This window comes from Stenella coeruleoalba (assembly GCF_951394435.1).
Source record: "Stenella coeruleoalba genome assembly, chromosome: 7".
NCBI classification, from domain to species: Eukaryota; Metazoa; Chordata; class Mammalia; order Artiodactyla; family Delphinidae; genus Stenella; species Stenella coeruleoalba.
In genome coordinates, this window is record NC_137153.1 from 43,011,128 (window position 1) to 43,039,083 (window position 27,956).

Sequence of the window (27,956 nt, forward strand, 5' to 3'; positions counted from 1 at the left end):
ACGCAGCAATGAAGACCCAACGCAGCCAAAACTAAGTAATAAAATAAAATAAATAAATTAAGAAAATAGCCAATCAGAGCCAAGTGTAATTAATCAAGTGGGTAACAGAATTTGCTATAAAAATCAGCTGTGCCTATAAAGTGGTCTGGTTGGATTTTTTATTTTTATGAGCTTTAAACACTGAAAACAGTCCAGGAACATGTGCCCGGTCTCCTAAGATGATCCATTTTGACAGACAGAACCCACAGGAGACATAAGATTAAGCATGCTTCTTTAAGGATGAGTATCATTATTCAACAGTTATATTTCACATGATATACCTCAACCCTTTCAGGTGAAATTATTTTCATGGCTGGACATTTAAATAACTTCATTTCTTTAAATAAATTTATTTATTTTATTTATTTGTTTTTGGCTGCACTGGGTCTTCATTGCTGCACACGGGCTTTCTCTAGTTGCCGTGAGCAGGGGCTACTCTTCATTGTGGTGCGCGGGCTTCTCATTGAGGTGGCTTCTCTTGTACAGTACGGGCTCTAGGCGCGTTGGCTTCAGTAGTTGTGGCATGTGGGCTCAGTAATTGTGGCTCACAGGCTCTAGAGGGCAGGCTCAGTAGTTGTGGCACATGGACTTAGCTGCTCCACGGCATGTGGGATCTTCCTGGACCAGAGCTCGAACCCATGTCCCCTGCATTGGCAGGTGGATTCTTAACCACTGCGTCACCAGGGAAGCCCTTAAATAACTTTAGACTGATAGACAAACTGCTGGTCAAGTGTGGATGATTCCAGGTTATTGCAAATATCCCTGAGGCCTGGACTTAACCCCAGGTTCTCATAACCTTCAGAGCAGTGGTTCAGAACACTGCCTACATATTAGAATCACCTGGAAAAAAACTACAATGCTTAGACCCACCCCAGGAGATTCTGATTCAATTGCTCTGAGGCAGAAACTGGGCACTGGTGTTTTAAAGTGCTCCTTAAATGACTGACCACCTGATCTGTATCACAGTGGTGTTCTCTGACAGTCATGACAGGGCCCCATTTCTGCTGAAGGCTTCCTAAAGATAATTCATGTGTAGGATTAATTTCTTGTTACTGAATTTACTAAAATGCCAACTAAGGGAAGGAACAGATGAGTCCCTGAGTTCTGACCTATGGAAGCAGTCAAAGGAAGAGAAAGGGCTGATTGTCCAGCAGATGGCAGACCATGCTGTTTAGCTCAGTCTGAATAGCTCTCCCCACAATGACATTCCCCAGCACGGTCCCTACATCTTGATCATAAGACCTCTGATCCAACCCTTGCTCCATGCAATAGAAGCGAGGTACCAGTGGAAATAAGTATAACACTCTGATGTCTGTTTTCTCTTAGATTTGGGTAATAAAAGCAAGTGTTACCATTTCTTGACCACTTATCATGTGCCAGGCTCTGTACCAAGTCTCTTGAGTGTGTTAATTTAATATTCATAGAACTCTGTAACTATTTTTTATCTATCATTATAATCTTACAGGTCCAGAAACTGAAGCTCAGAGAAGTAATTTGTCCAACAGCACATAACTGTTAAAGAGACAAAACCAGGAATTAAACCTTTGTCTGAAGCCAAAGCCCACAGAAATTTATTTGTAACTGATCAACCGTTTATTATTGTGCATCTCCCTCCTCATCTGTAAAATGGAGTGATAAATATCTATACATCACTGGGCTGTTGTAAGGATTCAACGAGTCAACTTTTGCAGAGTACCTGGCACAAAGCAAGTGCTCAGTAAATGATACCACACTGTCCCTCACCCAGTCCTGTTACGTGCTAACCAGATATGTGTACTGAGAGCCGCAAGCAAAGCGTGTTCACCAGCAACCTCCAGGAGTATAGTGTTCCAACTTACAGGTTACAGGAATGTGGGCAGTCCTGGCCAGGCTGTTTCTTTCTACAGACCTCACCACAACTATGTGGAATTTCATTTCTGCTCCATTCAGGATTCTTTACCTTGCCTAAAACATATCAAATAAGAGAGTCAATGGTATAAACTTCAACTGCATCCTAGACTTCGATGAAATAATACAATATAGCCAGACAGCATGAAACATCAGGATGGTGTTCGTTAGTTCAATAAACACATTGTCCTAAAATAAGAAGGTGAATGTAATGCTACTCATCAAAAGCTTCACTGAGTATGATAAATTCTGGATTGTCTGGAAAAGACAAATCGTCATTTTTACTGATGAAAATGCCACTTTGACTAATGGACACATTTAATTTAAGATTTAAACAAAACCTACAAGATAAGCTTTCTGTAAATGGGTCTTTGAATTGATATGGGAATATCTACTGTAAGGATCAGAAAGAGGGAATAAGGGAAGAGAGCAATGGGGGGAGGGGAGAGGCAGTAAGAAATGGAAAGGACGTAAGTCCCCCAGTATAGTAGGAACTCGCCTATTCTAAAGTTAAAATATAGGCATAAAAGGGTTATAATTTTTAACATCTTTATTGGAGTATAACTGCTTTACAATGGTGTGTTACTTTCTGCTTTATAACAAATGAAACAGTTATACATATATATATATCCCCATATCTCCTCCCTCTTGCTTCTCCCTCCCTCCCACCCTCCCTATCCCACCTCTCTATGTGGTCACAAAGCACAGAGCTGATCTTCCTGTGCTATGTGGCTGCTTCCCACTAGCTATCTATTTTACGTTTGGTAGTGTATATATGTCCATGCCACTCTCTCACTTTGTCACAGCTTATTCTTCCCCCTCCCCATATCCTCAAGTCCATTCTCTAGTAGGTCTGTGTCTTTATTCCCATCTTGCCCCTAGGTTCTTCATGACCATTTTTTTCCCTCTTAGATTACATATATATGTGTTAGCATACGGTATTTGTTTTTCTCTTTCTGACTTACTTCACTCTGTATGACAGACTCTAGGTCCATCCACCTCACTACAAATAACTCAATCTTGTTTCTTTTTATGGCTGAGTAATATTTCATTGTACATATGTGCCACATCTTCTTTATCCATTCATCTATTGATGGACACTTAGGTTGCTTCTATGTTATGGCTATTGTAAATAGAGCTGCAATGAACATTTTGGTACATGACGCTTTTTGAATTATGGTTTTCTCAGGGTATATGCCCAGTAGTGGGATTGCTGGGTCATATGGTAGTTCCATTTGTAGTTTTTTAAGCAACCTCCATACTGTTCTCCATAGTGGCTGTATCAATTTACATTCCCACCAACAGTGCAAGAGGGTACCCTTTTCTCCACACCCTCTCCAGCATTTTTTGTTTGTAGATTTTTTGATGACGGCCATTCTGACTGGTGTGAGATGATATCTCATGGTAGCTTTGATTTGCATTTCTCTAATGATTAATGATGTTGAGCATTCTTTCATGTGTTTGTTGGCAATCTGTATATCTTCTTTGGAGAAATGTCTATTTAGGTCTTCTGCCCATTTTTGGATTGGGTTGTTTTTTTGATATTGAGCTGCATGAGCGCTTGTAAATTTTGGAGATCAATCCTTTGTCAGTTGCTTCATTTGCAAATATTTTCTCCCATTCTTTTCGTCTTGTTTATGGTTTCCTTTGCTGTGCAAAAGCTTTGAAGTTTCATTAGGTCCCATTTGTTTATTTTTGTTTTTTCCATTTCTCTAGGAGGTGGGTCAAAAAGGATCTTGCTGTGATTTATGTCATAGAGTGTTCTGCCTATGTTTTCCTCTAAGAGTTTGATAGTGTCTGGCCTTACATTTAGGTCTTTAATCCATTTTGAGTTTATTTTTGTGTATGGTGTTAGGGAGAGTTCTAATTTCATACTTTTACATGTACCTTTCCAGTTTTCCCAGCACCACTTATTGAAGGCTGTCTTTTCTCCACTGTATATTCTTTCCTCTTTTATCAAAGATAAGGTGACCATATGTGCATGGGTTTATCTCTGGGCTTTCTATCCTGTTCCATTGATCTATCTTTCTGTTTTTGTGCCAGTACCATACTGTTTTGATTACTCTAGCTTTGTAGTATAGTCTGAAGTCAGGAAGTCTGATTCCTCCAGCTCTGTTTTTCTTTCTCAAAATTGCTTTGGCTATTCAGGGTCTTTTGTGTTTCCATACAAATTGTGAAATTTTTTGTTCTAGTTCTGTGAAAAATACCAGTGGTAGTTTGATAGGGATTGCATTGAATCTGTAGATTGCTTTGGGTAGTAGAGTCATTTTCACAATGTTGATTCTTCCAATCCAAGAACGTGGTATATCTCTCCATCTATTTGCATCATCTTTAATTTCTTTCATCAGTGTCTTAAAATTTTCTGCATACAGGTCTTTGGTCTCCTTAGGTATGTTTATTCCTAGATATTTTATTCTTTTTGTTGCAATGGTAAATGGGAGTGTTTTCTTAATTTCACTTTTTCATCATTAGTGTATAGGAATGCTAGAGATTTCTGTGCATTAATTTTGTATCCTGCTACTTTACCAAATTCATTGATTAGCTCTAGCTAATCAATTAGCTCTAGCAGTTTTCTGGTAGCATCTTTAGGATTCTCTACGTATAATATCATGTCATCTGCAAACAGTGACAGCTTTACTTCTTTCTTGATTTGGATTCCTTTTATTTCCTTTTCTTCTCTGATTGCTGTGGCTAAAACTTCCAAAACTATGTTGAATAAGAGTGGCGAGAGTGGGCAACCTTGTCTTGTTCCTGATCTTAGTGAAAATGGTTTCAGTTTTTCACCATTGAGGATGATGTTGGCTGTGGGTTTGCCATATATGGCCTTTCTTATGTTGAGGAAAGTTCCCTCCAGGGTTATAATTTTATAATCAATGTCACTCCACAAATTTTAGTAAGCCTATTCCATGAACTTAGTGCAGGGGCAGGATGAGTAAAACTGAGGCGCGGGACTGCTCCTTGCCCTTGAGCTATTCATCCTCACTTGGGCAATTTACACCCTAAATGAAGCCTGTTCCCAGTCCTTGGTCTCTGCTGTTCTCTCCTGTCTGTCTCTTTCAGAAATCTTATTCATGCTGTGCGGTTCAATACATCTAAAGGCCGATGAGTCCCAAATCTACATTTTCTGCATTGCCCTGAATCCTCAGTTTCAGTCCTACATGTCCAACCGTCTGCTGAACATCTGTGCTTGGGGTTTCACAGTCACTTCAAATTGCCTATGTATCTACAGTCAAAGTTAGCATCTTCCCTCTTAGATTCCACCCTCTCCAGGGTTCCCTATCTGTGTGACACCATCACTGTCAGAGTCACACAAACTCAAAAACTAGAGGCATCCTCCTTTTTCTTTCTCTATTCTATTTAGTCACCAAATCTTGTCAATTTTCCTACATAGTGTATCTCACAACTCACCTCCCCCTCTACTCCTGCTGTTCCTCTCTACTGGCCAGAACCTCATCTCTAGACTATTAGAATAGCTCCCCTGCCTCTGTGCTTTCTTGCTCCAATGCGGTGCCCAGGTTTTCTCCTACCATCTCTCAGTGGCCCAACCTCTTTTCCCTGACTCTCAATGATGTTTTTTTCCCTTCATCTGCCAGAGTTCTGCATTAGACTCCTTCTCACCCATTACCCTTTCACCTACTAGAATCTCATCTATTGCTCTCACCTGTGACTATCTTCCCTAATTCCTGATCTTTCTTCAAACATTCCTAACTCCTTGGAGAACATCTTCCACTGGATGTCTTACTCCTCCAACTCAACACTTCAACTCCAACTCCAACTGAACTCATTGTCCCCACCAAACCTGGTTCACTTGCCCTGCCCTTTTCTGTTCTTGGTATCACCATTTCCAAAAGCATGAAACTTTGGAGTCACATTTGGGTTCCTTCCTTTCCCACTGCTGTTAATTCATGTTTACCTTTGAAATCTTATATCCCTTCCTTTCTGTCCCACTCTAAAACCCATTGCAGACTTTTACTATTCTTCATCTGGGTTACTCTAAGTCCCCAAACTGTTTAGGTCCCAGAATACTCTACTCACTGCCACCAGACTAATCTTCATAAAGAATCAGGGAATTCCCTGGCAGTCCAGTGGTTAGGACTCTGCATTTCCATTGGAGGGGGCCCAGGTTTGATCTCTGGTTGGGGAACTAAGATCCCACATGCCTTGGCACGGCCAAAAAAAAAAAAAAAAAAAAAAAAAACACACTAATGCCCTCAGTGGCTTCCCAGCACCTGACAAATGAAGTCCCAATATCTAGGCCTGGCATGAAGAAGTCAGCCCTACCTTTCCAGTCATCTCGAACTCCTCCATCTTCATAGACCCTGGGCTCCATAACTGGATGACTTCCTCTTCTCCCAGCAGATCCTAAGACTTCTTGGTGTTAAACCTAGTTTTCAAGCCTGGTTCAATTCTACCTCCTTCAGGAAAGCTCTTAATCCTCCAGCCAGAAGTCAAACTCACCCCAAAGATCTCCCACAGACTTTGTAGTAGAACAGCAAGTTAATTGTGTCTTAAATTTTAGACTGTAAGCTCTGGGAAGTCAGTAAAGAGTCTCATTCTTCTCTGTTTCTTCATAGTATCTGTTACATTAATAAGCTCACAATAAGTATATTAAACCAATGGTCTCCTTTTTTTTACTCAGCTGCGTTGCGTGGCTTGCAGAATGTGGGATCTTAGTTCCTCAACCAGGTATTGAACCCAGGCCCTTGGCAGTGAAAGCACAGAGTCGTAACCACTGGACTGCCAGGGAATTCCTGACCAATGGTCTCCTTGAAGAGCAGAGTGGGGCAAAGTCCTCAGGTAAAATCAGGCCATTATTTGCCTTCCCACACCATTCCACCTCACTCAAATCATCGTGACCTTCATCCCCACATTCTTCTGCCTTCTTAGGGTCTCATATCCAATTTGTCAGTGAAGGCTTTAACAAGATTTTAAATTTCATTATGATGCTTCATGTTAAAAAATCCTTTAAAAATAAGGTAATTAAGCCTGGGTATTGGTCTTATTTGTCCAATTTTCAATTGATCTCTTGCTTCCAGTTTCATGCTGCCTTTCCAGTAGTACATTCAAGAATATTCATTCCTTCAGCTAATACTAATTCAGTATCTATTAAGGGTCAGATTTTGGCAAAAGAACATACAGGACCAACAGATTCTGGATAAGAGTGGCCAAAGTGGCAGAGGAGATAAGGAAGGGGAAGCTTCCTTTGGAAGCAGACAGTTGGGGTCAGATCTTGAATGACACAGTGGATGAGATTTAAAGAAAAGAAGGGGAAGAACACTGTAGATAGCTGAGTTCACAAAGAGATTGAGTCTAGAAGTGTTGATGGTCAGTGACTGACTCTTGGTGAAAGCTGGCAGTTAAGTAACAGGAAAGGAGAAATATGAGCAAATTAGAAAAATAAGGAGAACAGGTAGAAGAGAAACAGAAAGAGCTAGTCATTTCAAGAAGTGAATGGTCAAAAGCATTAAGGGCTGCTGTATGGACAAAAAGGTTAAGAATTTATAAATCAGCCCTGGATTTGGTCAGGAAAGGGTCATTGATGATTTCTGAATAAGTTTCAGTGAGGTAATGAGGACAGAGATAAAAATGCAATGGTTCAAGGAGGGAGATAAATGGTTAAGAAATAAAATCTGAAAAATCGACAGCCAGATGGTAAAGGTTACCCATTAAAAGACAGGCAGGAAAGAGGGGAAAAAAAAAAAAAAAAAAGACACGCAGGAAGTAGGTTAGCAACAGATGAGCATGTGGATCATGAAAAGCTTTTTTCCTAACACATGGAAGAACTGACCTACGCAAAACCAGGAAGAAGTATTCCATAAAGAGGGAGGGCACAAGGATAGTTTGCAATGCTGGTTTACAGAAAATCTCTCTTTATTATAAAGAACAATGACTGATTTCTTGGATTAAAATAAAGTACACTTCACCATTACTCTTTACTCATGTTGCTCAAATCCAGAATTTCAAAGCTGTTACCATTAGAGATGAGAAGAAGCCCATGTCTGTATCCACCTCTGCCATCTGGTCAGCTCTGATCTAAACTAAGATCAAGGAGACCTGGTGGGCATGATGAGAAGGCTCACCTCCAGAACAGTCTGCCAAGAACACAAAGGCCTGTGACTCTAGCTGTGTGACAGACCACATGCATGTGATGTCTTACAAACTCCTGTAGCTCTGAAGTCTTATTAGTGACTTCTAAAACATGCCCAGCACACTGCCTCTCCAGGGCTGGGAACTGAGGTACAATAAGCAAAGTGAAAGAAACTCCAGTGTATGCAAAAAAACTCACCACAGAAACAAGTATAGTTATTAGGAACATGTGCAGAAACATTCTGACATGCAGGGCACCTCCAACCACTCTGGCCATCTGTCAAGAAAAATGAGAGGAAATCAAAATAATTTCCTTACAAAAGCACATGTAATTTAAGAATTTTTAAATCTATGGAAAGCCATAATATTGAAGCAGCAGTAGTAATTTCCATATTAAGGATATCAGACATTTAAGAAACAAATTCACAATACTGAATTCTTTGCTTAAATATTGCATTTAGGCTTATAATTATAAGGACCTCATATCGTGAATACAGTGGGTATCCATTTCATTCCATTTTTAAAAATTGAGATATAATTAACGTATAACATTGTGTAAGTTTAAGGTACACAACATGTTGATTTGATACATTTATATATTACAATATGATTATTACCACAGTCTTATTACCACATATTACAATATGATGATTACCACAATCACTTCATAAAATTAACATTTCATTTTGTGGGACAGTGTTCTATTATTTTTAATATCAAAGTAAGCATCTGAATCTTGGTTTGAAAAAAAAAAGTAGGATACTTGAGTACATGCAGGAAAACTCAAATGTCTTAAATTAGAAGAGCCAAAGTTCAGAAAGCATATTTTTAGTAACATTTGCATTATCCCTAAATACTAGTATACTTTGGGAAAAGCCCACAAAATACTATGGAGAAGATCTGTTAAAGGCAAAGCAACTTCAAAATCCTAAGGGTAAATTAAACATTGTTTTCTATAAATTTTCTAAAGCAAACTATACAAGAAATGTTTTCTAATGAATAAGCTACAAGGATGTATAGTACAACACAGGGAATATAGCTAATATTTTATAATAACTATAAATAGAATATAACCTTTAAAAATGGTGAATCACTATGTTGTACACCCGAAACTGACATAATATTGTACATCAACTATACCCCAATTAAAAAAAAATCGTTCTTTATAGATGCTACTTGGATAAAAGCTACCATTTTCAGTAAAAGTGACTGATTTTGTTGTACCCTAAGTATATTTTAATTTGTTATGCTTAGCTGGTTTAAGATTTATAGCTTAAACCAAATATGTGATCAGGGCAACATATGTGATCAAAATATGTGATCAGGGCAACATACTCTCCCCACAGATAAAACACTTAAGAGGAATTAAGTAGTATTTTTAAAGCTAAGTTTAAAACCTGAACATATCTAATGAGTAAGAATAACTATTCAGAAGAGAGAAATGACTGACCTGCTTGAGACGCTGGAGACCTTGCCCATTTCTTTATGCAGTTCAAATGAAACACATGGTAACAGCTCTGACAACTCCACACTGGGGCTGTGACACGAACCAATTCACAGCACACCATGCACTCATATTTTTCTGTGGTTAGCTGTTCAATTAAAGAACCTGTTTAAAAAACAAAACAGATAAACTGAAACACAGAAAATCATTCCGTAGTCAACCAAGGATCAGCAAGGCATTTGAGAGGAGAATTCAAATGTAGACATTTTAAGGGATGTCTGATTCTGAGCAAGGTGACTCTTCAGAGTTTGAGACTAGGAAGGGGCAGGAATATGCTGAGGTAGAGGACTTAGGAAGCAGACATTCAGGTAGGGATTCCCACAATTGAGGAAACATTCCCAAGAAACTGCCCAGGATTCTAGCAGAATAGCCAAACGCCCCTTGTAACACACGGCTTAAGCATTCACAGGAGAAACATGCTGTAGCACCTTGCCTTGCCCTCTCAATCTGGAACGCTCTGCATCTACCACATTCATGGATTCAGGTTAGGGAAGGGCTCGTGAAGCTACAGTGGTCAGGTGCAAGAAACCTAAGCCTAGACACGTTCCAACAACCCATGGTGGTGAGATGGTTCTAGTAGATGCCCTGAAAGTCTTTGGTTGTTCACTCAAGAAAGACAGGCTTGATGCCTACCACAAGCCCCATGGTAGGATTACTAGACTGAGGGACACACAGTCTCTGGCTCCAGAAGCTCAGCATCTATGAGAGAGACCAGCGTATAACATCCTAAGAATCCTCCCAGATTTACTCTTCAATACCTTCACCCACTTCCAGACTTTTCCTTCAAATACGATCTCAGCAAAATCTTTCTAAATCCCAAGTGTACCCAGACCTGAGAGTATGTGTGTGTGTATGTTTTTTTTGAGTCCATATTTTTAGCATTTATTTCACAATACTATTTTGTTTGTTATAAGGTCCAAGTAAGTTATAAGAATAAAACAACTAACCTTAAATACACCATGCCAAGTGTTGTGCTAAAGCACTTTACACATATTTAATTCTCTTAACAAGGATATAATAGAGATACCATTTTATAGATGAAGAAACTGAGGCTCAAAGTAGTTAAAGCACTTACCTAAGATCATATAACCAGAAATTTAAAAATCAAAATTCAAACTCATCGCCATCTGACTCAAAAGCTCACATTTTAGTCATTCCATAATATTAGCTCCCTAAGATTACTTTCTGTTTGTCCAGTTCAAAGTCAAAAGAAATACACAACATCAAGACTGTAAGCTCTGGAAGGCAGGACCAGAGGCTCGTCTGCCTTGCTCACTGTAGTATATCCAATGCCTAGCATATACCAAACGTTCAGTAATATTTATTGAATGAATGGATGAAAGAATAAACGAGTATCATCTAGTCTACTCCATAACCTCTCTCCTTTGAAAGTTTTAGGCTTTAGTAGTTTCTGGGATAGCTCTTTCCCTCTGGAGAAAGCCTGGAATAAAGATACTGCAAGTGACTGATTAAAAGGAAATTACCTGCTTTAGATACAGATGAACACATCATAAAATTGAATTCTATTATAAAAGCCGAAGAATCAGACTTAGATTCTCTTCTAAAAGTAGGGATACCCGGGCTTCCGTGGTGGCGCAGTGGTTGAGAGTCCACCTGCCAATGCAGAGGACACGGGTTCGTGCCCTGGTCCGGGAAGATCCCACATGCCGCGGAGTGGCTGGGCCCGTGAGCCATGGCCACTGAGCCTGCGCGTCTGGAGCCTGTGCTCCGCAACGGGAGAGGCCACAACAGTGAGAGGCCCGCGTACCGCAAAAAAAAAAAAAAAAAAAAAAAAGTAGGGATACCCTACCCTGCATAGGTTAACATTTCTGAATAACAGAGTCAATTATATTTCCTACCAGTTACCATGCTACATGTGGAAGATTCTGGAGCAGTAAGTTAGGTGAGAGCTCATTAGAGAGTGAGATTAAGTCTGAGCCATCTATATGTGAGGCTGATTGGGGCAGAGGAATAGTCTGTGAGAATTATACTTGTGGTGAATTTTATAGAAAATGCCTATTGACCATTCCAGAATAGAACTGAGTTAGAATTAAGAACACAGAAAGTGAAGTAGTACGGAACCCACCTGAGAACACTATAATTTTTACCCTGAGGACTGTCTTTTTATTTTACTGTTTCTCTTATTCATTAGTTTATTGCTTGTTAATGAAGAACTATTGTGATGTTTCTAAGTCCAGTCACGGTGAAATCTGACCACTAGGATGCACGTACATTTAGTTATGTGGTGACAGCTGTCAACTTTGAATAGCCTACAAATTACTGCCTTTCCAAAGCTGTCAACTTTGAATAGCTGACAAATTGCAGCCTTTCCAAAGGCTGTCTCTTTCATCCCATGTTCAGTATGTCGGCAAACCCTGCTGGCTCTACCTTCAAAATATTTCCAGAATCCAACCTCTGCTGCTAACACTCTGGTCTAAGCCACTATCCACTCACCTGGATTATTACAATGGCCTCCTAACTAGTCTCCCTACTTCAGTCTATTCTCACCACAGCAGCCAGAGGGAGCCCGTCAAAATGCAAATTATTAATAGATGATACACTCCTCTGCTCAGAATTTGCCAATGGTTCCTACATCACATGCCTGTAAAAGCCAAAGTCCTTACAATGGCCTTCATTGGCCCCCGGTCCTCATCTGTGATTCCCCTTTCCCTAGGCCACCACTCTGAGACGACATTGCCTCCTTCCCAGCCCTAAACTGGAAGGCAGATTCCTGCGGGAAGGTCTTTACAACTTGCTATTCCCTCTGCCTAGAATACTGTCCCCCAGACATTTGCACAGCTCAGTCCCTCAACCGCTTCAGGTGTTTACTCAAAATGTGGTCTTCTCGGGTTCCCTGGTGGTGCAGTGGTTGACAGTCTGCCTGCCAATGCAGGGGACATGGGCTTGAGCCCTGGTCTGGGAGGATCCCACATGCCGCGAAGCAACTAGGCCCGTGAGCCACAACTACTGAGCCTGCGCGTCTGGAGCCTGTGCTCCGCAACAAGACAGGCCGCGACGGTGAGAGGCCAATGCACTGCGAAGAAGAGTGGCCCCTGCTCGCCACAACTGGAGAAAGCCCTCGCACAGAGACAAAGACCCAACACAGCCAAAACTAAATTAATTAATTAATTAATTTTTTAAAAATGTGGTCTTCTCAATGAGGCAGTCTCTGGCCACACTTTAAAAACTGGAACCCACCCCTCCCCCCAAAAAAACAAAAAAACTGTAACCCACTCCCTAAGCATTCCCTATCTCCCTTATCTTTCTTCACACCACTTAAGTCTATCATATATTTTACCTTGTTTATTTCCTAACTCTACACATAGAAGGTACTCAATAATACCTGTTGTATGAATGAATGAAAATAATAAATAATAGTAAAAGGTTCTAGAAACATACTAGCAAGAGAAACAGTATAATTCTTTCACCAACATTTCAGTTTTATCTAAGCGTGTAACATACGTAAAACATGGTACTATTCTGGAATAGCTCTCTGCTAGTGAACTATCACATTTCAGGTGCAAGACTCTTGTCCATGCTGGATGCAGCCCTATCCTGACCACTGGCTCTTCTTCAATCCTAGGCCCTCTCCCACTAGGGCTTCTCCATCATTCCCCAGTCATGACTGTATATTCTCTATACTTTTACTTTGATAGTATGTCAGTAAAGAGGGTGACAACCCACGTAAAAAACCAGAAGAACAGAGACCTGTCTGGAGAATGCACTACAAACTTTTCAGATACACCAATAAATAACTGTCTTAAAAAAAAACAAAACAAAACCTAAAACAATCCTGATTTGAAAAATCCAAGTGTAGGGCTTCCCTGGTGGCGCAGTGGTTGAGAGTCCGCCTGCCAATGCAGGGGACATGGGTTCGTGCCCTGGTCCGGGAAGATCCCACATGCCGCGGAGCGGCTGGGCCCGTGAGCCATGGCCGCTGGGCCTGCGCGTCCGGAGCCTGTGGTCCGCAACGGGAGAGGCCACAACAGTGAGAGGCCCGCGTACCGCAAAAAAATAAAAGAAAAATCCAAGTGTAAAAAGACATTTTTGAGGCAAACAGGGAAATTCAATTGTGGACCAGGTATTAGATGATTTCAAGGAATTATCGTTAATTTTGTTAAGCACAATAACGGCACTATGATTATGTAAGAAAACGGCCATATTTTTTAAATAGATGTAACCTAAAAGTATATGAAGGTGAAATAGCCTGATATCTGGAATTTACTTTAAAATATATCAGCAAAAAAAAAGGGGGGGAGATAGAGATTGTTTAAATATTAATGCATATCTATTTATGGCATATTATATATTAATTTAAAATAAGGTTTACAAAGATTTCTTAATGAGTGGAAAAATATAACACTATAATAAGCAATAAAAGAATAAAGATTATTTTTATTATATGATTTCAACTATGTAAAACTGAGCATTGAAAAATTCTTTAAGGAAACAGACTAAAAGGTTAAAGCTGATTATATCTGGATGGTGGGAATAAAGGTAAATTAACCTATCAACTTTAGTAAGCTGCCTTATTTAAGGTAAGGCAGCTGTTTTTAAAAAGCTAATACAACGTAAGCATGATCAACGTGTTCAAGACGGTCTTGCTGAGTCTGAAGCATATGTCAGACATCACATTTATTTATGTGAGTCTAAGGCCTATGGCAGAGCTTAGGGGCTGGATGTAAAGGTTTAGAAATCAGTACAGCCCAGAGGTAGTGGTTTGAAAGTACAGAACTGGTTGTAATCTCCCAATGAAGCCTTATCAAGTAAGAAGAGAGGGCTGAGATAAAGCCCTAGGTAACACCAACATTTAGGAAAGAGGTGGAGGAAGAGAATAGTGAAGGACATAAACAGGAACAGTCAAGGAGAACAAGAAGGACCAGAAGTGTGTGGTAACAAAGGAGTCAAGGAAGTTACATTTCAGAAAAGACCCCTTTGTGTCCAACTCAAAGGGAAGTCCAGGATAACAGTAAGGACTGAGTCATTCGTGACCTTACCAGTAGCTCTGAGTCAAGTGGTGATGATGCCAGAGGACTGAGACATGAAATCAGATTAGGGAAAAGGACACAGAGTGGAGGATGACTCTTTTTTTTTTTTTTTTTTTTTTTTGCGGTACACGGGCCTCTCACTGTTGTGGCCTCTCCCGTTGCAGAGCACAGGCTCCGGACCGGACGCACAGGCTCAGCGGCCATGGCTCACGGGCCATGGCTCATGGGCTCATGTGGGATCTTCCCGGACCATGGCACAAACCCGTGTCCCCTGCATCGGCAGGCAGACTCTCAACCACTGCGCCACCAGGGAAGCCCCAGAGTGGATGACTCTTGATTAGACTGAATGGAAGGAAAGCAACACTACTGGGAGGTCCCGTATGGGGCAAGTTTTTCTTTTAGAGGGCAGGACAGACTCAGGAAGAGCTTCAGGTTGAGAACTTGGAGTAGTAGATGTGGAAAGGTTGATGAAAGGAAATAAAAGAGATCTCAGAATGAAAGAAAAGGAGTAACAGGCACAGATGTCTCTGAGTTTGCTTAGAGAGAGCAAAAAGTTGAGAAAATTATGCCCTTTCTCAGTGATGACCTTCCCTTTCTCAGTGAAGTAGGAGGCAAGGAGGTCTATTGGGGTTGAGAGATCAATGTTAGGAAGGTATGAATAAGTGTGGAAAAGGTTTGGAATAGTCTTAGATGAAAATGGGAGGGACAGCTGCCCAAGGTCATATAAAGGGAAAACGGCAGTGCTGAAAGCCAGCTAAGCTGGAGACCACTATTCAAAAATATTTACTGGGAACTGACCATGTACCAGACACTCTTTAGACACTAAGGGTATACAGTGAACAAAACAGACAAAAATCTTCTGCCCTTATGAAGTTTACTATCTTGTGGTGGAAGGTAGTCAATCAACAAATAAATAATGAAAATAAGTAGTATCATCAAATAGTAATAAGTGCTATGGAAAAAAATAAGCCAGGAAAAGAGGTTAGTGAGGGTCGGCAGTGGGGGAAGTATTATAGTTTTAAACAGGGTGATCAGGAAGGCTTTCCTCAGAGGGCGAGTGAATTTGCAGCAGTGCCAAATCTATACTGTTATACGATTTCCTGAAATGGCATTCTGTTATCCAGATAGGGTAGAAAAGCTAGACTGCAGCATCCACCCAGGGCTGGGATCCTGCCAAATGTCTTGGCAGAAGGATAATACTTCAAATGACTTACAGTAAGGCCTAGCCTGAAGAGGGGATGAAGAAGGATGGAGACTGAACTGATAGTGGGTGGAAGAGACTGGGAGAGCCAAAAGGATAGGAGGTTACGGTCAGAAAGCAGAACACAGGACTTTAGAATTTCAGAGACGGGGCATCCCCAGGGTCATTTCCTTGGTAGTGGGTGTGGAGGTGGAACGGATATGAAGGTCACTGCAGGTGACAAGATCAAAGAACCTGAGGATGACATAACCCACGTGATCATTGAAGTCACACAGAACAACAGCAGGATTTATGGTAAATCAGTAGTTCTCAAACTTGAATGTGCATGAGAACCACCTGGAGGCTTGTTAAAAGAAGAGACTGCTGGGCCCCACACCCAGAATTTCTGTTTACTAACTCTGAGGTGAGGCCCAAGAATGTGCATTTCTAACAAGTTCCCAGGTATTGCTGACAGCTGCTGATCTGGGACTATACCTTGAGAATCACTGGGGTAGAAAAAAGATACAGGCTAGATGCATTAATAACTGAGGCTGGGGCTGGGAGATGTGGAGGCTAACAGATGACAAAGATAAGGAGACATGGAAGGGGATGGAGAGAAAAGGTCATGCAGCATTAGCTTCAAAAAAGCAGGGATTCTGATACAAAGGTAGAAGAATAATAGCTTAGAAATGACACTGGGGAAGGAGTGTGCTCTTCCCGTCTTCCAGAAACTAAGGTAAGTGGGATAAGGGAAAACAGCAGGCTCTGAGGCTGTAAGGAAGTGGTGACCCGACAGAAGGCCATAGGTCAATTAAGAGCAGGAGCAGAGCCAAAACAAATAAAGGATATAGGGGGTTTTGTTACTGCAGAATGAGGGATCCAGGCAGTCTGGGAGGACTGGGCAGTGCTAGGTTCTCTCAGTTCAGAGTGAGAGTAAGCAAAGCCCACTCTCAAACAGCCACGGACACTTATATTTGGGGTAAGCCTCTCTTTCCATTCCAATCAAGCTTTCATCTCCACTACTCCACTAAAACTGCTCTTAGCAAGACCAGTAACCTTGAGGAAACTTGCTCAAGCTTCTTAGATAGCCTCATCCACGAGAGGACAGAAAGCAGAAACTAGAAGAACTACAATCCTGCAGCCTGTGGAACAAAAACCACATTCACAGATAGACAAGATAAAAAGGCAGAGGGCTATGTACCAGATGAAGAAACAAGATAAAACCCCAGAAAAACAACTAAATGAAGTGGAGATAGGCAACCTTCCAGAAAAAGAATTCAGAATAGTGAAGATGATAGTGAAGATGATCCAGGACCTTGGAAAAAGAATGGAGGCAAATTTCAAGAAATGTTTAACAAAGACCTAGAAGAATTAAAAAACAAACAAACAGAGATGAACAATACAATAAATGAAATGAAAAATACACTAGAAGGAATCAACAGCAGAATAACTGAGGCAGAAGAACGGAAAAGTGACCTGGAAGACAGAATGGTGGAATTCACTGCTGCGGAACAGAATAAAGAAAAAAGAATGAAAAGAAATGAAGACAGCCTAAGAGACCTTTGGGACAACATTAAATGCAACAACATTCACATTATAGGGATCCCAGAAGGAGAAAACAGACAGAAAGGACCCAAGAAAATATTGGAAGAGATTATAGTCAAAAACTTCCCTAACATGGGAAAGGAGAGAACCACTCAAGTCCAAGAAGCGCAGAGAGTCCCACACAGGTTAACCCAAGGAGAAACACGCCGAGATGCTAGTAATCAAATTGGCAAAAATTAAAGACAAAGAAAAATTATTGAAAGCAGCAAGGGAAAAATGACAAATAACATACAAGGGAACTCCAATAAGGTTAACAGCTGATTTCTCAGCAGAAACTCTACAAGCCAGAAGGGAGTGGCACGACATATTTAAAGTGATGAAAGGGAAGAACCTACAACCAACATTACTCTACCCAGCAAGGACCTCATTCACATTCGATGGAGAAATCAAAAGCTTTACAGACAAGCAAAAGCTAAGAGAATTCAGCACCACCAAACCAGCTCTACAACAAATGCTAAAGGAACATCGTTAAGTGGGAAACACAAGAGAAGAAAAGGACCTACAAAAACAAACCCAAAACAATTAAGAAAATGGTAATAGGAACATACATATCGATAATTACCTTAAACATGAATGGATTAAATGCTCCAACCAAAAGACACAGGCTCGCTGAATAGATACAAAAGCAAGACCTATATATATGCTGTCTACAAGAGACCCACTTCAGACCTAGGGACACATACAGACTGAAAGTAAGGGGATGGAAAATGATATTCCATGCAAATGGAAATCAAAAGAAAGCTGGAGTAGCAAAACTCATATCAGATAAAGTAGACTTTAAAACAAAGAATGTTACAAGAGACAAGGAAGGACACTACATAATGATCAAAGAATCAATCCAAGAAGAAGACATAACAATTATAAATATATATGCAGCCAACACAGGAGCACCTCAATACATAAGGCAACTGCTAACAGCTATAAAAGAAGAATTGACAGTAACACTATAATAGTGGGGAACTTTAACACCTCATTTACACCAATGGACAGATCATCCAAACAGAAAACAAATAAGGAAACACAAGCTTTAAATGACACAATAGACCAGATAGATTTAATTGATATTTATAGGACATTCCATCTGAGAACAGCAGATTACACTCTTCTCAAGTGCGCATGGAACATTCTCCAAGATAGATCACATCTTGGGTCACAAATCAAGCCTCAGTAAATTTAAGGAAATTGAAATCATATCAAGCATCTTTTCTAACCACAACACTAGGAGATTAGAAATGAATTACAGGGAAAAAAACATAAAAAACATAAACACATGGAGGCTAAACAATACATTACTAAATAACCAAGAGATCACCGAAGACATCAGAGGAAACCAAAAAATACCTAGAGACAAATGACAATGAAAACACGACTATCCAAAACCTATGGGATGCAGCAAATGCAGTTCTAAGAGGAAAGTTTATTGCAATACAATCCTACCTCAAGAAACAAGAAAAATTTCAAATAAACATCTTACCCTTACACCTAAAGGAACTAGAGAAAAAAGAACAAACAAAACCCAAAATTAGCAGAAGGAAAGAAATCATAAAGATCAGAGCAGAAATAAATGAAACAGAAACAAAGAAAACAATAGCAAAGATCAATAAAACTAAAAGCTGGTTTTTTGAGAAGATAAACAAAATTGATAAACCATTAGCCAGACTCATCAAGAAAAAGAGGGAGAGGACTCAAATAAAAATTAGAAATGAAAAAGCATAAGTTAAAACAGACACCACAGAAATACAAAGCATTATAAGAGACTACTACAAGCAACCCCATGCCAATAAAATGGACAACCTGGAAGAAATGGACAAATGCTTAGAATGGTATAACCCTCTAAGACTGAACCAGGAAGAAACAGAAAATATGAACAGACCAATCACAAGTACTGAAATTGAAACTGTGATTAAAAATCTTCCAACAAACAAAAGTCCATGACCAGATGGCTTCACAGGCGAATTCTATCAAACATTTAGAGAAGAGCTAACACCCATCCTTCTCAAAGTCTTCCAAAAAATTGCAGAGGAAGGAACACTCCCAAACTCGTTATGGGAGGTCCCCATCACCCTGATACCAAAACCAGACAAAGATACTACAAAAAAAGAAAATTACAGACCAATATCACTGATAAATATAGATGCAAAAATCCTCAACAAAATACTAGCAAACAGAATCCAACAACACATTAAAATGCTCATACACCATGATCAAGTGGGATTTATCCCAGGGATGCAAGGATTCTTCAATATATGCAAATCAATCAATGTGATACACCATATTAACAAACTGAAAAATAAAAACCATATGATCATCTCAATAGATGCAGAAAAAGCTTTTGACAAAATTCAACACCGATTTATGATAAAAACTCTCCAGAAAGTGGGCACAGAGGGAAACTACCTCAACATAATAAAGGCCATATACGACAAACCCACAGCAAACATCATTCTCAATGGTGACAAACTGAAAGCATTTCCTCTAAGATCAGGAACAAGACAAGGATGTCCACTCTCACCACTATTAGTCAACATAGTTTTGGAAGTCCTAGCCATGGCAATCAGAGAAGAAGAAGAAATAAAAGGAATACAAGTTGGAAAGAAGTAAAACTGTCACTGTTTGCAGATAACTTGATACTATACATAGAGAATCCTGAAGATGCCACCAGAAAACTACTAGAGCTAATCAATGAATTTGGTAAAGTAGCAGAATACAAAATTAATGCACAGAAATCTCTTGCATTCCTATACACTAATGATGAAAAATCTGAAAAAGAAATTAAAGAAACACTCCCATTTACCATTGCAACAAAAAGAATAAAATCCTAGGAATAAACCTACCTAGGGAGAAAAAAGCCCTGTATGCAGAAAACTATAAGACACTAATGAAAGAAATTAAAGATGATACAAACAGATGGAGAGCTATACCATGTTCTTGAATTGGAAGAATTAATATTGTGAAAATGACTCTACTACCCAAAGCAATCTACAGATTCAATGCAATCCCTATCAAATTACCAATGGCATTTTTTACAGAAGTAGAACAAAAAAATCTTAAAATTTGTATGGAGACACAAAAGACCCCAAATAGCCAAAGCAGTCTTGAGGAAAAAAAACCGAGCGGAAGGAATCAGACTCCCTGACTTCAGACTATACTACAAAGCTACAGTAATCAAAACAATATGGTACTGGCACAAAAACAGAAATAAAGATCAATGGAACAGGATAGAAAGCCCAGAGATAAACCCATGCACCTATGGTCAACTAATCTATGACAAAGGAGACAAGGATATACAATGGAGAAAAGACAGCTTCTTCAATAAGTGGTGCTGGGAAAATTGGACAGCTACATGTAAAAGAATGAAATTAGAACACTCCCTAACACCATACACAAAAATAAACTCAAATGGATTAGAAACTTAAATGTAAGACCAGATACTATAAAACTCTTAAAGGAAAACATAGGAAGAACACTCTTTGACATAAATCACCGCAAGACCTTTTTTGCCCCACCTCCTAGAGTAATGGAAATAAAAACAAAGATAAACAAACGGGACCTAATGAAACTTAAAAGCTTTTGCAAAGCAAAGGAAACTACAAATAAGACAAAAAGACAACTCTCAGAATGGGAGAAAATATTTGCAAACGAATCAACAGACAAAGGATTAATCTCCAAAATATATAAACAGCTCATGCAGCTCAATATTAAAAAAAAAAAAATCCAATCCAAAAAATGGGCAGAAGACCTAAATAGACATTTCTCCAAAGAAGACATACAGATGGCGAAAAAGCACATGAAAAGCTGCTCAACATCACTAATTATTAGAGAAATGCAAGTCAAAAGTACAATGAGGTATCGCCTTACACCAGTCAGAATGGGCATCATCAGAAAATCTATGAAGAACAAATGCTGGAGAGGGTGTGGAGAAAAGGGAACCCTCTTGCACTGTTGGTGGGAATGTAAATTGATACAGCCACTATGGGGAACAGCATAGAGGTTCCTTAAAAAACTAAAAATAGAATTACCATATGACCCAGCAATCCCACTACTGGACATATACCCAGAGAAAACCATAATTCAAAAAGACACATGCACCCCAATGTTCATTGCAGCACTATTTACAGTAGCCAGGTCATGGAAGCAACCTAAATGCCCACTGATAGATGAATGGATAAAGAAGATGTGGTACATATATACAATGGAATATTACTCAGCCATAAAAAGGAATGAAATTGGGTCATTTGTAGAGACGTGGATCAATCTAGAGACTGTTGTACAGAGTGAAATAAGTCAGAAAGAGAAAAACAAATATCATATATTAACGCATATATGTGGAACCTAGAAAAATGGTACAGATGAACCGGTTTGCAGAACAGAAATTGAAACACAGACGTAGGGAACAAACGTATGGACACCAAGTGGAGAAAGAGGCGGGGCGGGGGGGCGGTGGTGGTGCGATGAATTGGGAGATTGGGATTGACATATATACACTAATATGTATAAAATAGATAACTAATAAGAACCTGCTGTATAAAAAAATAAATAAAATAAAATTCAAAAAAAAAAAAAAGACCAGTAACCTTCACATTGCCAAATCCAATAGTCAATGTGCAGTTATCCTGCTGTACTGATCAACAGCATTTAGCACAATTATCACTGCCTCCTCCTTGAATTTCTTTACTTGGTGTTTAGAACGTTTCACATCCTAGTTCAGTTTACTCTTTCTCCGTTTCCTTTACTGGATGCTCATTTTCCAGCCAAGCCTAGGTAGGCTCCATCCTCACTCTTTTTTTGTCTAACTACACTCACACCTTAGGTGACCTCCTCTAGTCCATTAAACACCATCTCTACACTGACAATGCCCAAATTTAAATCTCCAGTCCAGATCTCTTCTGTGAATTTTATATCCAACTCTCTATTTAACATATCCATATGGCAGTCTAGTAGACAACTCAAATCTAATAAATTTAACCAAATTCTTTATCTTTCCTGAACAAGGAGGAGACAAAGCAAAACATACGCAAAAACACGTTTTCCAACAAGGAAAGGCTAAGAAGTTGTCACAGATTGGAGGAGAATAAGGACACATGCTGATTAAATGCAATGTGATATCCTGGATTGCACCCTGGAGCAGGAAAAGGGTATTAGTGGGAAAACTGGTGAAATCCAACTAAAGTCCGGGGGAATTCCCTGGCGGTCCAGTGGTTAGGACTCTGTGCTTTCACTGCCAAGGGCACGAGTTCAATCCCTGGTCAAAAAACTAAGCTCCCACAAGCCTCGCTGGAAGCCTCGCGGCGTAGCCAAAAAAAAAGTCTGAAGTTTAGTCAATACCATGGTACCAGTGTTAATTTCTTAGTTTTGACAAAGATGTTAACATTACAGGGAGCTGGGTGAAGAGTGTATGGGAATTCTCTGTTCTATCTTTGCAAACTTTCTATAAATCTAAAATTATTCCTAAGTGAAAAGTTTAAAACACGAACACTGCTTTCCCCTCCCATGCGCTACCACTGCACTGTGCAGCAATTCTCGCCTTCCACATTGCTCAGGCACAACACCCTGGCTGCGTCCTGGACTCCTCTCATGCTCCCGCATCCAACATCCAGTCTATCTGTAAATTCTGTCAGCTTTACCTCCCAAATACACCCAGAGTCTAACCAATTCTTACCTCTTCCACCACTGATACCTTCATCCAAGTCTCCATCAAGTACCTGAATTACCACAACAGCCTCCTAACTCATTCCCTTGCTTCCTTAGGGCCCATTCCTCACACAGCTGACTGAGTGATCATTTTAGAATGCTTGTAAGATCATGCCATCCCGTCTCCAAAAACCTCCCAGCTACTTCTCACCTTCCTACTCAGAACCAAATCTAAGAGCCTCATATGACCCAGTCCCTGTGATTTCTCTGACCTCCCCTACTGCCCACCTCTTCATTGCTCACAATGGCCCCCTCCCACCCCAATCTACACTTGCTTCTCTCTCTGCCTGAAATGCCCTTCTCCAGAGAGCCACGTGGTGCACTTCTGCACTTCCTTCTGGTCTATGTTCAAATGTCTCCGTATCAAAGAGACCAACCTATGTAAACTGGCGCCCCTGTTACTCTGTCCTCTTAACCTGCTTTATGGGACCTCCCTGGTGGCACAGTGGTTAAGAATCCGCCTGCCAATGCAGGGGACACAGGTCCGAGCCCTGGTCCGGGAAGATCCCACAGGCCTTGGAGCAACTAAGCCCCCGTGCACCACAACTACTGAGCCTGCGCTCTAGAGCTCACGAGCCACAACTACTGAGCCCGTGTGCCACAACTACTGAAGCCCACACGCCTAGAGTCCGCTCTCCACAAGAGAAGCCACTGCAATGAGAAGCCCGCACACTGCAACGAAGAGTAGCCCCCACTCGCCACAACTAGAGAAAGTCCACACGCAGCAATGAAGACCCAATGCAGCCAAAAATAAATTTTTTAAAAACCGTGCTTAAAAACACAAACAAAAAAAACCCAACCCTGCTTTATATTTTAGCTCTTATCACCTGACATATTAAATATTTAAGTGCTTTCTATCTGTCTTCCCTACCAGAATGTAAATCTCGTTAGTGCTGTATTCCCAGTACCTAGAACAGTGCTTGGCACACAGCATCTACTCAATAAATATGAATAAAGAGGTCTCAAGAAAATGCTGGGATGTGAATCCAGAGAGATTTGTTAGGCAGAACTCTAAGGTGGCCTCCAAGATTCCCAGCTCCTGGTGTGCATGCCCTGGATAATCTCCCCTCAAGAATGGGTAGACCTGATCTAATCAAGTGAGCCCTTTTAAAAGAGTCTAGTGACCAGAGACAGAAGTCAGAGAGATGTAAAGAATCTGTAGCAAATTCTTTCCTGTAGGCTCTGAAGAAGCAAACTACCATGCTGTGAAGGGGGCCATGTGGTAAGGAATTGCGGGTGGCCCCTTGGAGCTGAGAGTGATCCCCAGCCAGCAAGAAAATGGGGACCTCGATCCTACACCCATTAGGAGCTAAATCCTATCAACAACCAGTGAGCATCAAGAAGGACCCCACACATCAGATAAGACTGCATCCCTGGCCAAATTTCAGTCCTGTGAGACCCTGAGTAGAAAGCTCTGTTAACCCGTACCCAGACTCCTGACCCACAGAAACCATGACATGGTAAAGTTGTGTTATCTTAAGCCACTACATTTGTGGTAATTTGTTATGAAGCAATAGGAAACTATCAACCAGCCTTGAGGATTCAAGAACAACTCTGGTATAACATTGCCTTTGTTCACACACAAGTCAAGATCCCAAGAAGGACTGCCTGGTGAAGCAAATGAGAACTAGAACTATAGGCCTGTGTAAAAACAGGCCCGGGCAGGTGGTGGCTCCCTGTGTTAGGCTGTATGTCACATTAAACTGGAGGGAGACCGGAATGGTGAAGGTCCATGAGAAAAAGCTGGTGGAATGAAGCTATTTAGCCTGGATAAAATATATACTCAGGGTAAAATGAGAAGTGTCTTCAAATACTGCAAAGAGCTGATGTGTAATGAGTGGGAAGGAAGCTGTGAGGAGAGAGACTAGCTGCTGTGTAGTTCCAGAGGACAGAATTTGAACTAGGAGATAGGAAATATTTACAGGAAAGAAGTTTTCAGTTTAATGTAAGAAAGAACTTTCTAACAGTCAGAGCTGAGTACCTACTGTGTTCTAAGAGCTGTGCTAGGCAATAGAGATATAAAACTGAAAGGAAAAATATGGTCTCTGCTTTCAAGGACCATATAAACTAGTGGAGGGCACTGACACATAAACAAATGATGGTTTCCAGTGGTAAGTGCTATAAAGAAGCATATATATGTAAGGGAAGGACATATCACAGGGCTGGAAAAGATTAATGCTATCTGTGGAGGTGACAAAAGGTTTTCTGGACATGTGACTAAACTATAGCTTTTGAAATATGAGTAAGAATTCACCAGTGAGCTGAGTAGTAGACAGTGTAGACAGAAGGAGCCACATATGCAACAGCATGGAAAGATGACAGTATAGAGTCCAGGGAGTAAAATGTGGTGGGGACTGAGGCAGCAGAAGATGAGGCTGTTGGGTAAGGCAGAAGGCAGAATCTGTAGGTGACGAGAAAAAGTGAACAGAATTAAGCAGGGGAGTGACGCAGGTCAATACGTGTTTTAGAAAGATCACTTTCTGATGCTGACGTAAGAGGTGAACTCAAAGAGAAAAACTGGAGATGGCAAGATTAGTTAGGAACTGTTGCAGATAAGCAGACAAGAGGTGATGCAGGCTGGAACCAGGAGAGGCAGTGGAGATGTTACCACCCCCTACTTGTGCTTTCAGAATTCAAAACAAATCTTGTAACCAAACATCTATACCACCCATACCTGCACTTTTTAAATTCCTTATTTGTTAAGAAAAACGTTCCTTACCTGTATTTGCTTATGATATATAAAAACTAAGTAAGTGGTTACCTATTGGGGAGGGGGGCAGGTGGTGGCAGGACCCAAGGAGATGATGAACAAGGAGAGAAAGAGACTTTAACTATGTACGTTTTTATATTTTCTGGTTTCTAAATTGTATGAATGTATTACCTATTCAGAAATTTAAAAAAAAAAAAAGAGAGAGAGAAAACATTTCCACCCATTCAGATAGGTTTACCTGTATGTGTTTCCACATTCTTTAGCATGTGGTTCTGTTTGCCTCGGGGGAAAGATGCTACCTGAGGATCCTGCCTCCTTACAGCACATTTCTCTGGGTCAACCCTTCTGGAAGACTTGCTGGCAACTGCCAAGTTCCCATTGTCACAGGCAGATTTTGCTGGTCTTTCACTGAGATTTTCCTTTGGAACAGAGGCCATGTTGCTTCTGGATCCTGCGTTTGTTTGCCGTTGGCCCTCCTGTTTTGGTGGATTCCTGCCTGGTCGTGGCCTGGCCCCCTCCACTTCCCAGGGAGGCCTCTTCTGTGGGTATCTTCTCTGCTCGCTGCGCCTGGCCCCATACCCATCCGCTACTCCTTTTCTAGAGGATGCATCTGAAGAATCAGGGTGGATAACCCCCACAGGTTTGGTGTTTTCAGGTCCCGCCTCCTCAGGTTTGGGAGTCATTCTGTGACCCCACTCACTTTTGAGTTTCCCCTTGACTTTTGGTCCTCTACCATAGCTGTATACAAATTGGGTTGCCTTTTTGGGTTTTGCTCCCCTGGGATCTGCACCGACAATTTCCTTCTCATTCTCAGAAGGGCTGTGCTCTCTGAGGTTTGTCCCACTCTCTGACTTGGCCACACTTTCTAAGCCAGCTGCATCTGAGGTCTGGTCAGTGAGACCCTGTGTTCTCTTGACTCTGATATGCTGCTTTTCACTCCTCAATTTCTGCCAAGGTTGATTTGGAAGGCCATGGTTCTTGAGTGATTTATTAGTAGCAGAGGATTGGAAAGAAGTCTGTTGACTCTTAGGTTTGCTTCCTGAAAGATAACTGTGATGAACAGCAGAGATGTCATCATAAGGGACTTGCCTGGAAAGGTGACAGGGAGGTGGTGAACTATAATTTCTTCTACCAATTTTATTAGAATCTAGTCTCCTTTGACCCCCACAGTTTAGACCAGAATTTTTTCTCTCCTGAGGAATGAACTCAGCAGCGTCCGTATTCAATTTAAAAGTACCTAGGACATAAGAAACAGACATGCAGGTAAAGAAATTAATTGGTCACTCATGAAGCCTGAAGACTGTAAGCCATATCTAAAAGTTACTTTCCTAGGGACTTTGTATAAAACAGTCTCTATACGAGGTCTATGTTTCCTGTGAAGGTGGTAGGTTCAAGGTGCTTGTGGAAGACTGATCATCTCATAACCAGCAGCCTCACCAACAGCTACTGCTGAATTGCTAAGGAAAACTGCTCACCTGGGCTACCGGGTATTATTTATAAACGTGTTTATCTTTATCGACAAATGTGAGGTCAGCAAACAGTTCGGGGTGAGACACCAATCAGCAGGTTCAATGTGGTATTTCAAAACTCTAAGATAGCATTAAGTAAACAGGCTTTGGAGTCAGCCAAAATCAGTTTAAAGTCTGGCCCTCCAACTTATAGAATGAGCTTAGGGATACCACCTGATTGCTTTTAGCCTTAGTTTCCTCATACATGACAAAAGCTGATAATACTATTCCAAAGGGTCATTGTGGAATTTAAGTAAGACTTCACACAGACAGTACTTAGCAGGATCAGTACATCTCATCTCTTCTCCCCAGGAATATATTTTAGGTTTTCCATACATAATCTCTGTAATATGGTCCAGAATTCCAGAGTCTCAAAAATTAAGCACATGCCCCTTCAACCTACTCATTTTTACCCCCTAACATGCTTCTTTATAGTCAACTCAGTCTCTGAAGTCCAAAGATGAAATGATTTGCCTAAGGATACAAAACCAGTTAGTAGCAAAGTCAGAACTATGTGTAGCATACAGAATATTCTATGAATCAACAGGGCCTGGAATTTGCGTTTAAATCCCTGCCCATCACTTGTGTCTTTATGCGAGTTACTTAATCTCAATAATGGAATAGTAAAGAGTTGCTACTTCAAAGAGTTGCTATGAAGATTAAAGCAAGGTTAGTAACATGTATAAAGTGGTTAAAATAGTGCTTTATTATTGCCGTTAGGACTACAAACTATCTGAAACACAGACTTGACCACAGA

The 27,956-nt window shown here is 40.6% G+C and overlaps 1 protein-coding gene across 5 annotated transcripts in view; it reads right to left on the minus strand.

Annotated features, from left to right (window-relative positions):
* NFX1 (nuclear transcription factor, X-box binding 1) overlaps positions 1-27,956 on the minus strand; it is an 82,262-nt gene that overhangs the window by 51,291 nt on the left and 3,015 nt on the right. For 4 of the 5 annotated variants that reach the window (XR_013829040.1, XM_079926161.1, XM_079926160.1 and 1 more), the window contains exons 2-5: positions 25,930-26,928; positions 9,464-9,622; positions 8,213-8,290; positions 1,878-1,983 (exon numbers count right to left, since the gene is read on the minus strand). Coding sequence is in view for 4 of the 5 variants with exons in the window: in XM_079926161.1 (XP_079782287.1) it covers positions 1,878-1,983; positions 8,213-8,290; positions 9,464-9,622; positions 25,930-26,928 (1,342 nt within the window). In the remaining variant the exon portion in view is untranslated. The remainder of the gene's footprint in view (positions 1-1,877; positions 1,984-8,212; positions 8,291-9,463; positions 9,623-25,929; positions 26,929-27,956) is intronic. The other variant, XM_079926163.1, reaches the window with a different exon arrangement.